The 18,211-nt window shown below is 41.3% G+C and overlaps 2 protein-coding genes across 2 annotated transcripts; both read right to left on the bottom strand.

Annotated features, from left to right (window-relative positions):
* Nucleotides 1-4,664: 4,664 nt before the first annotated feature.
* On the bottom strand, nt 4,665-5,516 carry LOC311063081 (gap junction gamma-1 protein-like; the record flags this gene model as incomplete). Its single annotated transcript, XM_084082291.1, has 1 exon — nt 4,665-5,516. The coding sequence occupies one exon, from the start codon at nt 5,514-5,516 to the stop codon at nt 4,665-4,667; it is 852 nt and encodes a 283-aa protein (XP_083938417.1).
* A 3,624-nt stretch (nt 5,517-9,140) lies between these two features.
* LOC311063080 (gap junction Cx32.2 protein-like) lies at nt 9,141-16,566 on the bottom strand (the record flags this gene model as incomplete). The annotated part of the gene is made up of 5 exons (XM_084082290.1): nt 9,141-9,322; nt 9,424-9,524; nt 10,706-10,811; nt 13,211-13,484; nt 16,438-16,566. 5 exons carry the CDS (start codon nt 16,564-16,566, stop codon nt 9,141-9,143), a joined length of 792 nt encoding a protein of 263 aa, XP_083938416.1.
* Nucleotides 16,567-18,211: the final 1,645 nt, after the last annotated feature.

The following is an 18,211-nucleotide window of genomic DNA, read 5'->3' as shown; positions in this document are numbered from 1 at the left end:
CTGGAGACACCACTGACCTGCAGAGAGAGAGAGAGAGGGAGGCTCGATCTCTCTATCCATGGCTTCTGGACATCACTGACACAACTGATGAAGACAAGTAGAAGACGACTCAAGGTAGGAACTGTCTTTCTTCTCTCTCTGCTGCTGCTGCTGCTTGGGTTTGTGTGTGTGTGTGTGTGTGTGTGTGTGTGTGTGTGTGTGTGTGTGTGTGTGTGTGTGCGTGCGTGCGTGCGTGCGTGTGTCCTCTATACTAATAATGTGATCGAAGCTGTTGATCTATTGTTGTCATTTTGAGACTCAATGACTGAATGGCAATGAAACATATTCAGTGCCTCTGCATGTTTCTGGCTCTGGAAGTGAAGGCTGCTGTGAATATAGAGCAGTGGTTCTCAAACGTTTTCATGTCAAGGACCCCCAAATGGACACTTATTAGCCCGCGGACCCCCATTTGAAAAGATACATTTTAAGGACCCCCAGTTTGACATGCATTAGGTCTACGGACCCCCATTTAATGGCATTTCTATCTCTGGGACCCCAATTCATGTTGTAAAATCAATGTTAACTTAACTCTGAGAGTGTACAAATGGAACCAAATGGACCCGATAGGGTCCATTTGGTTCCATTTGTACACTCTCAGAGTTACAGACCCATAAGGGTCCATTTGGTGCCTAATCTATCATTTAGCTGGGGACCCCCTGGAACCCCCTCAAGTACCCCTGGGGGTCCCCGGACCCCACTTTGAGAACCAATGATCTAGAGGTTGTTGTGGTGTGTTGTTTCTGCCGTTGAAGGTAGTGAGTTGTAGGGAACAGTATGTGTGTATATGTGTATATGTGTATATGTGTATATGTGTATATGTGTATATGTGTTTCTTGGTCACCTCAGTGATCCTATCCTATGTGAGTTTGTTATTTCCTTCTAAGTTCAAACTAGAGTTTTTGACACGACAGCCGTCATTTCAGCATGTTGTGTGTCTGTTGTGTTGAGACTGTTGTTGGTTCATTAGAATAGAAGACATGTAGATCTACTGTGTGTCTGTTGTGTTGAGGCTGTTGTTGGTTCATATAGAATAGAAGACATATAGATCTACTGTGTGTCTGTTGTGTTGAGGCTGTTGTTGGTTCATATAGAATAGAAGACATATAGATCTACTGTGTGTCTGTTGTGTTGAGACTGTTGTTGGTTCATTAGAATAGAAGACATATAGATCTACTGTGTGTCTGTTGTGTTGAGACTGTTGTTGGTTCATATAGAATAGAAGACATATAGATCTACTGTGTGTCTGTTGTGTTGAGACTGTTGTTGGTTCATTAGAATAGAAGACATATAGATCTACTGTGTGTCTGTTGTGTTGAGACTGTTGTTGATTCATATAGAATAGAAGACATATAGATCTACTGTGTGTCTGTTGTGTTGAGACTGTTGTTGGTTCATGATTGGCGTGGCGGCAAAACCACCGTCTACTGTAGGCCTACGTACAGTAGGCCTGTTCCTCATGACCTTCTTTCTTTCTCTCTCTCTCTCTCGCTCGCTCGCTCGCTCGCTCTTTCTTTCTCTCTCTCTCTCTCTCTCTCTCTCTCTCTCTCTCTCTCTCTCTCTCTCTCTCTCTCTCTCTCTCTCTCTCTCTCTCTCTCTCTCTCTACTATGCCCCCCCCGTGTGGTGACGACACGATGCCAAGCACTATAGAGCATCGCAGTTGCGCAGAATCCGGGTGCCGGAAGTAAATACTCAATGCATTTTTCCCATTGACTTTTCCAAAAATATTTATATCAATGAATTTAAGCCTAGAATCAAGCCATCCAGGATTCTGGTGAATCATGACCATAAAACCTTTTTTTCTGTGATTTTAAAAATGTTATATTTAATGATATGATATACTATGTTTAATAAATACCCTTTGTTTTTCCGTTTTCAAAAAAGTTTTTTCACAGAATCAAACGTTTTATGGTCATGATTCACCAGGATCCTGGATAGCTTGATTCTAGGCTTAAATTAATTTATATAAATATTTTCGGAAAAGTCAATAGGAAAAATGCATTGAGTATTTACTTCCGGCAACTGGAAGTGGGCAGGAACTGCGACGCTCTATTGCTGTCATAGTGTGTTTTAATGTGATTGAAGCTGTTGCTCTATTTTCAGTCAATGACTCTGTTGTCTCTGGAGTTGTTGCTGATGTGAATCTGAGGCTAATAAGGAAAGTAGGCTACTGAAGACCCTGAAGTTCTCATTAACGTCCCAGAAGGTGGCACTAGTTCCCTTCCTACTGGTCGCAGAAGACCTTTTCATGCCATTAAACTTCAATGGGTGTTTGACCGAACCTTACACCTCATTTCATTACCTTTAGTAAACATTGTCATAAATAAATAAATACTTAATCATATTTACCGTTTCTTTTGGTAAATTATGGTCCCATTATTTATGCCACGCCCCCCCCCCCCCCCCCCCCCCCCCCCCGTGGTGATGACACGTTGCTTTAAAATGATAAAGTAGGGTCTACTGGTTGTACTGAGTGAAGGCCCGCCCCCCTCGCTGCCCTTCCAGCCAATAGTGTTCATTTCCGGTTCCATTTTGGGAACTGTAAATCTAAAGGTGGTGCTTTTGAATTATAGCTGAAATAGTGGCCAATGGGTGAATTATAGTTGAAATAGTGGCCAATGGGTGAATTATAGTTGAAATAGTGGCCAATGGGTGAAGTATAGTTGAAATAGTGGCCAATGGGTGAAGTATAGTTGAAATAGTGGCCAATGGGTGAATTATTGCTGAAATAGTGGCCAATGGGTGAATTATAGCTGAAATAGTGGCCAATGGGTGAATTATAGCTGAAATAGTGGCCAATGGGTGAATTATAGTTGAAATAGTGGCCAATGGGTGAATTATAGTTGAAATAGTGGCCAATGGGTGAATTATAGCTGTAATAGTGGCCAATGGGTGAATTATAGTTGAAATAGTGGCCAATGGGTGAATTATAGCTGAAATAGTGGCCAATGGGTCACAGCTCCCTTCATCCATAATATGTAATCCATTAAGACCGGGAACACATCTGTGTGTTATTTTTAGATTTCTTTGGCTATTCAAAAATAGCAGATCTACAAGCTTGTAGGCCTATATCTGCCATTTTTATTTGTTTTTTTTTAAATGTGTGCACATCTTTGAATATAATATATACTGTATATTTTTAAAGCAAACCTTTTTAACTAAAATCTTTGCCTCTTGGGATTCTAGAAATGTTTTTTTTTAACCCTATGTTGCTATATCAGTGGTTCTCAAACGTTTTTATGTCCAGGATAATTATATGTATTTGGCCGTGGACCCCAATCTCAAAATATTTATGTTCCAGGAGCTTGGTCCATATAAGGGCATAAATGTCACTGACATACATATACAGAAATCTCCATATAAGGGCATAAATGTCACTGACATACATATACAGAAATCTCCATATAAGGGCATGAAATGTCACAGACAGATACAGAGATCTCCATATATGGGTATAAAGGGACATAGACAGAGATTTCCATATATGGGCATAATATTTGGGCAAGACTAACTTCAACAGTGTGATGTCAGAGATCCACATGGGAGCCACGCCCTTATTGGGGTTATTCATTTATTATTTAAATAAATTAATTCATTTTGGCCGTTTTCTTCTTTACCTTTTTCATTTCTTTAATGTTTTTTTTGGGGCGGTGTAGCCACCCCCTATAAGTGAGTTTTGGACACCGACCAAAAGATTTGTATACCCCCTAGCCCTTCCATTGTTAATGCAAATCGATACTTTTGCAAAGTCAGCCAATCACATTACAGCTAGTGTCATCACCACTAACTGTAATGTGATTGGCCGACTTTGCAAATTCAGGACTGTGATTGGCTAGCGAAACACATGACACATGTACAGCCCTATGAATAGCAGTATGGACTTAAAAAAAAGTCATTTATCCTTTTTTTAAAGTGAGTCATGTTGTGATGACCACACACCGCCCACTTCACACTGGGTGTGATTTTTTTTTTAATGCTTTTTGGGAGTTTTTTCTTTACTTTTTATTTTTATTTAAATACTTGTTTTGCTGCCTTTATGGTAGTTTGAATATGAACATTATTTCCACATAAAGGTGGATTCATAATCTCCCATCAGGAGCAGCAGGCAGGTGGTTTATTTAGTCCACTGGTTCTCCACATCGGGTAGATCTTACTGAGTGTAGATCGGGGGTCCCAGAGATGACCCCATTGCGCACTCTCAGAAAAGGGTCCATTTTGGACCGCTGGCGGCCCCCGGACCAGACGTTGAGAACCAGTGTTTTAGTGATGCCGCGTAGAGTTCTCAAGTTCTACCCGAACCAGACCGGGCCCGACCGGACATTTTCGGGCCGAGCCGGGCCTCAAAAGTATGCTAATTGGTCGGGCCGAGCCGAGCCTCGGCCTCCATGAAAAAAAAATATATATATATATTTTTTGTATGATTTTTTAAAATAATAATAATAATAGATAAATACACATTCAGAACAGAAAAAAAGATCGTATTTTTTCCCCCCTCGGGTTTTTTCGGGCTTTCGGGCCTAACATGATGGTAATAGTCGGGTTCGGGCCGAGCCTCGGGCCGGCCCAGTCGGGCCCAGTTAGGGCCGAGCCTTAATTTTCAGGCCCGTTGAGAACTCTTGCCGCGTCATCAGGCCTGTTCCACATGGACCGGCGGCTCACCGGACTGGGCAGGGATGTCTTCTTGTAAGGCGGGCCCAGGCAGGTCCTCCATCTCCATCACAGTGTGGTATTCCGGAGGTGTGGAGGAGGACTGCGGTGCCTGACGTGGGGCCCGGGGCCGACGGCGCGGCATGCAGCAGATCAGGTAGAAGACCTCCAGAACGCTGAAGAGGACACACAGGCCGCTGACCGCATACATGGTGTACAGGAACGTGTTCTTCTCTGTGACGAGAGGAATCCAGCATTCCGATGGAAAATAACATCTTTTGCTCCGACACGTGTAACCATGACTCACTAGCCACAGTCCGGACCGCATGAACTGGCCGAAGATGAACAGGCCCTCTATGACGACCCGTAACAGCAGCTGGGACAGGTAGACCTTTAGTAGTCCGCCATGCTTCTCGCCGCCGGGGCCGCGCCTCACCGTGGTCGCGCTGCTGTTGCGACTCTGCACCGCCCGGTCGTACTCTTCCACCTCCACGTGGCTGATCTTAAACATGACGAAGAGCAGGTACGCGATGAAGGGCATGGAGGTCACAATCACCTGGAACACGGTGTAGTAGTGGTCCGTGAAGGGTCCCATGAATTCGTCTTTACATGCAGTTTCGCATTTTTTAGCCTGGTTTGGGTCCACCATGTGTGATGAATAGCAATTAAATTCACCAGCGTTGTTGACGTAGTTGCTAAGAGCGACGACCAGCACGAGGCGTAAGACGGTGGCGACATTGAGAAAGACTCTGCCCATGATGGAGGAGTGCCTGGACATCTCGCCCATCGTTCGCGCTACGAAACCTGGGGAACTCTTGAACGGGGAGGCCATTTTGTCTCCGGGTTGACGGGAGCAATTCTCCTGAAACTCCTTGCAGAAGAACTCGAGAAACTTTGTACGTTGTGTAGATGTAAAGTGGAAAGGTGATCTCACTGTGATGTATTGCTTTACCAAAAAGCTGACACTGGGAAGATGGTTTTCCAACACCCGTCACTGAGACAACGGTTTACTGAACTGACTGAAGTGTGCTGGTGAGTCATGACTTATATAGGCCAGGCCCTGCTGATGTCACTCTGACATGTCAGATGCTCTCATGGCACCACATCATCAGTGAGCGTCATCAGTAATGCCCAAATATGGAATTCCATGTCAGACTTGCCCAAATATGGAGATCCATACATCAGACCTCCAAAGTACGTCTGTTGATATTGTGTAACCATGGCAACCTGATTTCATGCCCATATACAGAGATTTCTGTATCTGTCTGTCTTTGTCCCTTTTTATGGGATTGCATTCATATGCAATTTGGGAATGCATGCCCCACCTGGTTATGTAAGATCTGTCTGTCTGTCTGTGTCCCTTTTATGCCCATATATGGAGATATCTGTATCTGTCTGCCTGTGTCTCTTTTATGCCCATATATGGAGATATCTGTCTGCCTGTGTCTCTTTTATGCCCATATATGGAGATTTCTGTATCTGTCTGCCTGTGTCCATTTAAGTCACCAGAACCAAGGACGGGCGTTTCCGATTAATCTAACACAAAATGAGCTTTTTAACGTTGCATCACAGTGAATCTGTGCTCACACACTCCCTGGATGCCACAGCAAAATCTCTGCCCCCAAATGTTTCACATGGGCCTGTTATAGCGCCACCAGGAGGCCATGTTTTGACAGTACTCCTACAGATTTTCTTCGAAATATCACCCAAATCAGTACACAGTATCTCTATAGTCATTAAACGAAACGGGTCTTTCAGATTTTTCATATGTTATCCAGATTGGATAAGACTGGCTTCCAAAGTTTAGTGCTCCGTTTTGAACAAAATACCTCAAATCATGAACACAGCATGCAATATCCGTGAAATTTTGTTTACACATTCCCACTAGGCTGTTAGTGTTTTTTTTTAATGTAAAACACATTTTTTTAATATTACATAAATTGTGTCCAAACATCACGCAAATCGGTACACATTGTCTCTATAGTCAAGTGATTAGGACGGGTCCGTCCTATTTGTCATATTCCATCCTGATTGGCAAATTCTGAACATTGCTGGCCCACACTAACCTACCTGACCTGGCGGAGACCTGTGTTCCGAGGAGCACTTTTTCTAGTTGACTTATTCTTTGATTGTTATTCTTTGGATTGCCTTTTTGCCTGGCCACAGTTATAAATAACAATGATGTTTTCTTGCTGGTTAAATAAAGGTTAAAAATAAAACAGTGATATTTATGTTTTTTATTAGCAGGACAACATAGTGGTATATATAGTCTTTTGTTCATTGTTAGGACAGAACAGGATAGACTTTATTGTCCCTAGAGGACATTTGTTCATGGACACATACTGTACAGTAACTGATGTAGAAGATAGATATTCAACATTTTATTTCAGTAAAAAGACAGTATTGGCACTAACATACCAAAAGTAAAATGTATTCATTATGAGGAGTGTCCCAATTCAAAAGGTTTTTCAAATGTGTAAAAGGTTTTGAAAATAACAGATCTACAAGCTCACAATGCGTAGAGTGACCATTTTCGCTATTTATTTTTTAAATAGGACTCAAGTGGTTAATGTTTGTTTTCCAAACAGTGCATTTACACAAAATGTTGTATTTTCCCTCTCTATTCACACATTTTAATATTTGATCACTTTATTAAAGCAGAACACACTGTCAAACATCACATACAAAATAAATACATTACATCTTTAATATATACAGCTCTGAAATGTGTCCTTATTGCTACCGGTCATGGCAAGATTAAAATGAGTGACTATCTTAAAAAAGAAAAAAAAACTGGGTCCATTGACTCATAATTGAGTAAATAAATCCTGAGAATCAACCAGGTGTTTTGTAGGCTGACAATTTATATAAAAAAAGCGATCACCCTGAGATAGTGTCACGTAGCCAGAGCTCTATTCCACAATCTCCGAATGCTACTTAAAGGAGCATTTCACCCCTGGAAGAACTTACAGTCACTCAAAGTTAGTAATATTTGTAGTAGATAACAGTAGCAAAATTTGAAATTTGCACCCTGCTGGCCAGAAAAATATACTGTAGAAGTCTGTGTGTTTGACTGGGGTGTTACTGGACTGCTGCATTACTACAATGACCATAATGCTTTGGGGGAGGGGAGGCTGCGTGGGGGTGTGGTCTACATTGTAGTCAGGAAATAAGGTGAGATGAAGAGACTATGAGTCATTTGACTCATAGTCTCTGAGGATATGGATACAAATAAAAAAAAATACAGATAAAACACAAAAAACACACCAGGATCATGCTTATGGGTCCTAGACATAGATAAAAATAGGGGTTTGATGCAAAATCGGCGAAATGTCCCTTTAAGAGCCTGGAACTACACCTCCCGAATTCCGAGAACGGAGGCTGTCATCTGTTCTGTGTTTTAAAGTGTCTGTACATTTTATTTTAGAATTTCCATTTCTGATAAACAGCGAGCTATATTATGCATATAATTATATTATGGAGAAAACAGTCTGGCCCGCGAGACTACTTCCTACCTGAAAGCCTACCCCTAAACCACCCCCACCTGCTACACCCAAAACCCCCACATATGCCCCATATATACTGCCCCACCCCATCCTCCCCCAGGACACTGGCGGTGGCTGGTTTTGAAGTCAGACGGTCCCATGTATCCACATGACCATATATAGGCATAGTAGTCGGATCTGTGGCTCTGGACAACCGGACCTCTGTATGTGTCAGTCCTTGTTCCCTTTAATGCCCATATATGGAGATTGCTGATGTCATCAGTATATGCCTATATATGGGCATGCCCCCTTTTGTGCCCATACATCCCTGATGTCATCAGTACTGTATATGCCCATATATGGGCATGGTTATGTCTGAGTCATGGTTGGTTCTAGATGTTCTAGGTTGGTTCTAGGGTTTGTTCTATGTGTTCTAGGTTGGTTCTAGATATTGTAGGTTGGTTCTAGATGTTCTAGGTTGGTTCTAGGGTTTGTTCTATGTGTTCTAGATGTTCCAGGTTGGTTCTAGATGTTCTCTAGGTTGGTTCCAGGGTCTGTTCTAGATGTTCTCTAGGTTGGTTCCAGGGTTTGTTCTATGTGTTCTAGATGTTCTAGGTTGGTTATAGGGATTGTTCTATGTGTTCTAGATGTTCTAGGTTGGTTATAGGGATTGTTCTATGTGTTCTAGATGTTCTCTAGGTTGGTTCTAGATGTTCTAGGTTGGTTCCAGGGTTTGTTCTATGTGTTCTAGATTTTCTCTAGGTTGTTTCTAGATGTTCTAGGTTGGTTCTAGGGGTTGTTCTATGTGTTCTAGATGTTCTCTAGGTTGGTTCCAGGGTTTGTTCTATGTGTTTTAGATGTTCTCTAGGTTGGTTCTAGGGGTTGTTCTATGTGTTCTAGATGTTCTCTAGGTTGGTTCTAGGGGTCGTTCTATGTGTTCTAGATGTTCTCTAGGTTGGCTCAGTGGTCTGTCATGCCGTGCTGTCTGGTGCAGCGTGCAGGCTGAGCTTGTGGTTGTGCATCAGGGTGTTGTTGGTGAAGCGGGAGTGCAGGGCGATGGAGGAGGAGGACGGAGCTGCTCTTCTCCTCCTCCTCTGTCCAGAAGAACAGATCAGATAGAAGACCTCCACCACGTTAAGGAGCAAGGAGACACCTAGAAACACCAAGCACAATGTGAATGATTCAGCTTTACCGTGGAACCTTTTACTTGGAGATGTTTTGTAGTTTTTGAGATATGTATCTTTTAAAACGTACAGGCCACGACCAGCATGAAGATGATGAAGACAGTTTTTTCCGTTGGACGAGACATGAAGCATTCCACGGTGAAGGGACAGGGGTCTCTGGAACATACCACCCTGGAGGGAGGGGGGAAACGGTTCATCACACTATATTAGAGGTGATCCAACTTTGATGATGCAGAGGGCCGCTATATTGACACACTCACTCCAGAGGGACACATTGCATATACTGTCGCGCAGACACCTCTTATCTCTGTATTTTAACTTTTTTCTTAACCCATTGAGACCTGAAGCCGATTCTACATGTCTCCTAAATCTCAGTATTCTGAAAAACGTATGTTTCTGTATCAGTGGTGCTCAATCTTTTTCATGTCAAGGACCCCCACAATGATATGTATTTGGCCGTGGACCCCCATCAAAATATTTTGTTCCAGGGACCCCAAGAAGTAAAGATTTGAGTTCAAAATGTTTGCTTTAAAAGTATTTATATTCAAAGATTTGCACAATTTTCACGATTTTTGAATAGCCCAAAGTGTAAAATAATGCTTTTTAGCTCAAATAAAAAAATGACACAGTTCCAGGTCTTAATGGGTTAATTAATGCCGTACTTTGCCATTATATGTCACACCAAAGTAGCAGAAATAGCAGATCTACGAGCTCAAAACGTGTTTTGAGCTCGTAGATCTGCTATTTCTGCTATTTTTGAATTGGAATCCAGATTTCTTTTTGCTAACTTTCAATTGGAATCCTGAAAAGTAACATTTTTTTTAAATTTCAAATGCATTTAGTTATAGTATAACTAAATTAAATAAGTACATACATAAATACATAAGTATACTTATGTTAACTCTATGAACGTAAATACAAATACATTGGACTTAAAAAAGACAATAGAATGTTAATACTAGTCATTAAGCTACTAATATAGACTGAAGTCATTAAAGTGGGTCATGTTTGTATGTTTGGAATCATAGCAGCTGAAATCAATAATATATCACTATTCTGATATTAACCATTAAGTGAAGGTGGGGGCCGCATGTGGCCCCCGGGCCGGCCAGTTGCCCATGTATGCACTAAATGATTTATGATCAGTTTAAAAAATAATTAAATCAATGATGGATTTTAATAACAGTAATCAATATTGAGTGTCAATAATCCATTTTATTTCAATAAAAAAAAGGCAAAAATAGTCGATCTACAAGCTCACATCGTGACACGTTTTGAGCCATGTGACAGTGTTTTGCATGTGAGCCTACTCTATAATTGCTAATACATTGATGTGTAGTTTGCAGGCCTACCGTGGGTCCATGATGAAGCCATACAGATAGTATTGTCCTACGATGAAGGCGACTTCTAGGATTATCCTGAACAATATGGTGGCCATGTAGCTGCCCAGCAGGTCACCTTTAATGACAGGACAACACATAAGGGACAAATAATGATACTTACATATTAGTCAGGATACAAACAACAATCACACCTGTGTGAAGGTAGCGGCGCCTTTGATACATTTTGTCATCAATAAGTGTTTATAATGTGTTTATAGCCACGTGTCACGTGAAGCTTGACCAATCACTTTGTTGACGTGTCTGACCAATTAGAACGTTGACGCAAAAGCCAGGTATAGAGGGCGGCTAGCGCCGCTAACAATATGAGTTTAGAAATCTGAAAGGTTTTGAACAGGTGACCCTACAGGTAGCAGACAGGAACACTGTACATATTGTATTGGCAGACGATGATACTACCAAGGTGTGCTACTAAGCCTGATTGAATTTTAATCTCAGCCATTCTTTTAGTTTAGTTTAGAGTTTGGGTAGGGAGTGGACATATACAGTACAGTATAAAGCAGAGGTGATGCAACTTTGATGATGTAGACCAGTGGTTCTCAAACTTTTTCATGTCAAGGACCCCCAAATGGACACTTATTAGCCCGCGGACCCCCATTTGAAAAGATATGCCAGGGACCCCCCATAAGAGAAGATTTGTTACGGCTCTAGCAGTGATTCTCAACCATTTTAATTTCAAGGACCCCCAGTTTGACATGCATTAGAGGCTATGGACCCCCATTTAATGGCATTTCTATCTCTGGGACCCCAATTCATATTGTAAAATCAATGTTAATTTAACCCTGAGAGTGTACAAATGGAACCAAATGGACCCGTTAGGGTCCATTTGGTTCCATTTGTACACTCTCAGAGTTACGGACCCACAAGGGTCCATTTGGTTCCTGTCCATCATTTAGCTGGGGACCCCCTGGAACCCCCTCAAGTCCCCCTTGGGGTCCCCGTACCCCACTTTGAGAACCAATGATGTAGAGGGCCACTATATATTTCCACACTCACTCCAGAGGAACATTACATTATACTGTCAGGCAGATAAATGAATGCCGTACTTTGCCATTCTATGTTACACAAAAGTAGCAAAAGTAGCCGATCTACAAGCTCAAAACTGCTACTTTTGCTATCTTTTTAAATTGGAATCCTGTTTGTTTTTTTGTGCTATATCTGATTTAGAATCCTGAAAAGTAACATTTGTATTTCATTTCAAATGCATTTAGTTATACTAATGCTAACTTTATGAACTTAAATACAAATACATTGGACATAAAAAAGACAATCTAACTTTAATACTAGTCATTAAAGGGCAAGACCACTTTGGTAGAGGTTTGGGTTGTCATGATGTAACTCCAAAGGTGGGCAAGAAATAAAAAATAATTGCTCCATTGATTATAAATTGATAATTCAAAATATGCTCCTCATTGACTTACATTGTACGGTGAAACAGCTCTCAAAGACACTCTTTTAGCACAAAAACGAACACAAACAAAGTTGATTCAGACAGTATAGAACATCACCAAACCCAGTGCTGTTTGTTTTTTAAATAAAAATGTCAACTTCCTGTTGATTTTGTCATTTTTAATAAGTAGAAAACCCGGACTGGATCTGCGGATCCAGATCCTCAAATAGTAAAATCAACAGTGTGCTAAAAGAGTGACTTTGAGAGCTGTTTCACCGTACAATATAAGTCAATGAGGAGCATATTTTGAATTATCAATTTCTAATCAATGGAGCAATTATTTTTGATTTCTTGCCCACCTTTGGAGTTACATCATGGCAAGGTAACTACACAACCCACACCTCTACCACAGTGGTCTTACCCTTTAAGCTACTAATATAGACTGAAGTCATTAAAGCGGGTCATGTTTGCATGTTTGGAATCATAACAGCTGAAATCAATAATATCACTATTCTGATAAGTGAAGGTGGGGGCCGCATGTGGCCCCCGGGCCGCCAGTTGCCCATGTACCGTATAAAGGGTTTTGGTAAGGCATTCCACGTTATGACGGCAGCCAGGGACGTGCACAGATAGACTCTAGGTGGTGCTAGAGCACCTGCCCTTTGCCCTCTTGACCAGAAGTGCCCTTTTTCTTTCAGTTCACAGCAGGGGTCTTCAACAGGGGGTCTGGGACCCCTAGGGGGTCCTCAGAGTTACTACAGGGGATCCGCCAAATCTTTATGTGATATGATTTTTCTTTTTACCATAACCACTCGAAACCTAGCATCCCTTTTCTGAGGAGAACTTTAGCCAAAAATAGCCGATCTACAAGCTCACAACGCCTCGCGCTGCGAGGCGTTGTGGGCTTGTAGATCGGCTATTTTTGGCAAAGAGGTATAGGTGTAGAGGGAAAAAAGACCAGACCAAGTAAACAAAAAAAAAATGTTTTTACTTGAGCAACTGCCCCTCAAAATGTCTGTGCACGCCACTGACGGCAGCATAGGTTTTGGGGGAAGGAGGTCCTGTACCTTTGATCTTTACATGTCCGCTCTGGTCAGAGTATTTGGGAGGTTTGATGAAGTCGTCTCCAGACTGAGCCTCCATGCGTTGCCTCAGCTTGTTCTCCTTGTGGATGACGTGCATCACGTGACCCAGGTACACCAGGGTGGGCGTGGACACGAAGATGATCTGCAGCACCCAGAAGCGGATGTGGGAGATGGGGAAGGCGTGGTCGTAGCACACGTTCTTACAGCCGGGCTGCTTGGTGTTGCAGACCATGTTGGACTGTTCATCACCCCACACCTGTAAATGTTAAATAGTTTAATGATAATAATATCTTAAATTGATATTGCACTTTTTAAGTACCCTTTACATGGGGGGGGGGGGACACAACAGTACAACTTTTATTACAGGTCTCCGCCAGGTCAGGTAGGTTATTGTGGTCCAGCAATGTTCGGAATTCACCAACCAGGCTGGAATGTGAAAAATCAGGCGGATCGGACGGATCCGTCTTGATCACTTAACTAAAGAGATCATTTGTACTGATTTGCATGATGTTTGGACAGCATTTGTAGGAGTAATATTTAAAAAAATAATAATCGGCCTCCTGGTGGCGCTATAATAGGGCAATGTTGAAAGGGTGGCATTGGTTCCTCAACGTAGTGCGAATGTGCGTACAAAGTTTCACTGCAATCGGACGCTGTGTTCATGATTTGCAACATTTTGTTCAAAACGGGCCACTCTTGCAAACTTTAGATGTCAATCTTAGCCAATGAGGATGGAATATGAAAAATATGTAACAGATCCGTCTTGATCACATGACTATAGAGATCATTTGTATCGATTTGCGTGAAAGTTGGATAAAATCTGAAGGAGTAATATCAGTGAAGTGGCTCTGGACTGGCTGTGCTCCTACCTAGCAAACAGGTCATTTTCTGTCTCACTAGGTGATGCCTCCTCCTCTTCTTCCCCTCTGTTTTGCGGAGTTCCCCAAGGTTCGATCCTGGATCCCATTTTATTTATTATATATATGCTACCCCTGGGGCAAATTATGCATAAACATAAAATATCTTTCCACTGCTATGCAGACGACACTCAATGGTATGTCCCCGTAAAACCTGGCTACACTGATGCATTGAGTCCTGTTTCAATGACATCAAACAATGGATGTCAAAAAACTTCCTTCAATTAAATGATTCAAAATCAGAAGTAATTATTTTCACCCCCTCCTGCCCCAGCACAGATATTGTTGATAACCTCACTTCAAGTCTCAGTTCCCTCTCCAAAGCTTTTAAAAAGAAGGCCTGTAACCTGGGTGTCATGTTTGACCCAGAGCTGTCTTTTGACATCCAGGTAACAAAAGTAGTTCAGTCCTGCTTTGTCCAGCTGAGAAAATTAGCAAAGCGGCAGACCTAGAAAAGGTCATTCACGCTTTTATTTCCTCCAGACTTGATTATTGCAATGCACTTTATTCAGGGATCAGTAAGAAAAACATTCATAGATTGCAACTGATACAAAATTCAGCTGCTAGGCTCCTGACCCGCACAACGAGAGGTGACCACATTACACCAGTCCTTGCGGCCCTTCATTGGTTACCTGTGAGTTTTAGAATTGATTTTAAGATTTTACTGCTTGTTTTTAAGGCCCTAAATGGTCAGGCTCCTGTGTATATATGTGATCTTCTAACTCCTTATAGGCCAGGCCGCTGCCTGAGATCATCCAGCAGGGCCTTGTTGACTGTACCAAAGTCTCGACTTGTCACAAAGGGCGACCGGGCTTTTGCTGTTCGGGCCCCTCGGCTGTGGAACTCATTACCTGGGAACCTTAGACAGGCAAACTCAGTGTCCTCTTTTAAATCTCTTCTAAAAACTCACCTCTATTGCACAGCCTTTTCTTAGAGTATGAACTGTTGCACTATTTATGCAAATTAATGTCTGATTTGTACATTTGTAAAATTGAACTGTTGTTATTGTAAAGCACTTTGTAACTTGTTTTTGAAAGGCGCTATATAAAAAAAGTTATTATTATTATTAATATAAAAAAAGTTTTATAGAAGTCAGCCTCCTGGTAGCGCTATAAAAGGCAGATGTGAAAAATGCAGGGCAAAGGTTTTTCCTTGGGCTCTCAGGAGTGCGCAATCAAAGTTTTACACAGATCGGTGCAGTTATAGGTAAAATGAAGAATCAGCCTGTTATAGCGCTATGAGGCTGATTCGAAAGATTTCAAGTGGCATTTCTTTCTCTGTCTAGTGGGAATGTGCGTGCAAAATGTCACGGAAATTGCATTCTGTGTTCATGATTTCAGCCATTGTTCAAAATGGAGCACTCCTGCAAACTTTGGAAGCCATTTTTAGCCAATCAAGATGGAATATGAAAATGTGTTTAATGACTATAGAGATACTGTGTACCGATTCGTGTGACTTTAGGACAAAATCTATAGGAGTACTGTCAAAAAATGTGTTTTGCAAAAAGTGGCCTCCTGGTGGCGCTATAAGGCCCATGTGAAAAAACTAGGGCAGAGGTTCTGAAATGGCATCCAGGGAGTGTGTGTGCACAGTTTCACTGTGATCAAGCCAACGGAGCCAGAGATTAGCTGTCCACAGACGGACGGACAGGGTGCAAAACATACTCTCTCGCGAGGCAATGATTACATGATTGTTCAGTGCCTTGTAGGTGTTCAGTAGTATTTTGAAGTGGATTCTTTGTCATTTAAATAGTGTTAATGCATAGTAATCAGGGGTCATCGCAAAATTATACCTGAATGAAAAACACAAGGGGTTATAATCTGGGCTAGACTCTAATGCCACATGTTTAAATGGTAAATGGTGCATTTATATAGCGCTTTTATACAAAGCGCTTTACATAGATTGTGCATTACATTCACACATTCATAGATCGATGGAGGAGGAAACCATGCAAGGCACCAACCTGCTCATCGGGAGCAGTTAGGGGTTCAGTGTCTTGCTCAAGGACACTTCCGCACTAATCTGACAAACGGGAGGGGCGATACTTCCACACTAACTCAGTGGGGGAGCCCGGGATCGAACCCGCGGTTCTCATCTGGCCGCTCTACCGGCCACTCTACCCTTGAGCCCCGTTTATCAGTGCAGTCAGTGTTTCCATCGCACGTTATTGATACATAATGAATATAATAAGATTTGTAATGGACAATGAAACATTGATAACCCCTGATACCCTAGTATTCATCTTTGTTGTGTGTTGACTAAAACAGGAGCTTTCAACAAAACCAAACAGACCTTCTCAGCTCCAGCTCCCAGCACCATGATCCTGAAGATAAACAGAACCGACAGCCACACCTTCCCAACCACCGTAGAATGAGTCTGGACCTTATCCAGTAGAGAGGAGAGGAACCCCCACTCCCCCATCTGTTAAAAACACAGTATTAATAACATTAATCACATTATTAATACCAATAAACCCCCACTCCCCCATCTGTTAAAAACACAGTATTAATAACATGAATCACATTATTAATACCAATAAACCCCCACCCCCCCATCTGTTAAAAACACAGTATTAATAACATGAATCACATTATTAATACCAATAAACCCCCACTCCCCCATCTGTTAAAAACACAGTATTAATAACATTAATCACATTATTAATACCAATAAACCCCCACCCCCCCATCTGTTAAAAACACAGTATTAATAACATTAATCACATTATTAATACCAATAAACCCCCACTCCCCCATCTGTTAAAAACACAGTATTAATAACATTAATCACATTATTAATACCAATAAACCCCCACTCCCCCATCTGTTAAAAACACAGTATTAATACCATTAATCACATTATTAATACCAATAAACCCCCACCCCCCCATCTGTTAAAAACACAGTATTAATAACATTAATCACATTATTAATACCAATAAACCCCCACCCCCCCATCTGTTAAAAACACAGTATTAATAACATTAATCACATTATTAATACCAATAAACCCCCACCCCCCCATCTGTTAAAAACACAGTATTAATACCAATAAACCCCCACTCCCCCATCTGTTAAAAACACAGTATTAATACCAATAAACCCCCACTCCCCCATCTGTTAAAAACACAGTATTAATACCAATAAACCCCCACCCCCCATCTGTTAAAAACACAGTATTAATAACATTAATCACATTATTAATACCAATAAACCCCCACTCCCCCATCTGTTAAAAACACAGTATTAATACCAATAAACCCCCACCCCCCCATCTGTTAAAAACACAGTATTAATACCAATAAACCCCCACTCCCCCATCTGTTAAAAACACAGTATTAATAACATTAATCACATTATTAATACCAATAAACCCCCACTCCCCCATCTGTTAAAAACACAGTATTAATAACATTAATCACATTATTAATACCAATAAACCCCCACTCCCCCATCTGTTAAAAACACAGTATTAATAACATTAATCACATTATTAATACCAATAAACCCCCACTCCCCCATCTGTTAAAAACACAGTATTAATAACATTAATCACATTATTAATACCAATAAACCCCCACCCCCCCATCTGTTAAAAACACAGTATTAATAACATTAATCACATTATTAATACCAATAAACCCCCACTCCCCCATCTGTTAAAAACACAGTATTAATAACATTAATCACATTATTAATACCAATAAACCCCCACTCCCCCATCTGTTAAAAACACAGTATTAATAACATTAATCACATTATTAATACCAATAAACCCCCACCCCCCCATCTGTTAAAAACACAGTATTAATAACATTAATCACATTATTAACATAAAAAAGCCCGCCCCTGTTTTAAAAACATAGTTATGTGTTGAAATGGTCATTCAATACGGTACAGTGGTGAAACAGGAACATGTATGTGTAGTGCCTCTGCTTTGTCACAAGATGGGGCACTTTCCTAACATTCTATGTGATGTCATGGAAGGACGTCTGAGATACTATTTAGTATATAGGGTGTTGAAAATAGCATGATATTCATTATGTACGTACATTAGTGTGTGATTT

This window comes from Gymnoscopelus microlampas, assembly GCF_963454915.1.
Source record: "Gymnoscopelus microlampas genome assembly, chromosome: 16".
Taxonomy (NCBI): Eukaryota; Metazoa; Chordata; class Actinopteri; order Myctophiformes; family Myctophidae; genus Gymnoscopelus; species Gymnoscopelus microlampas.
This window is presented reverse-complemented; position numbering and strand designations above follow the sequence as displayed.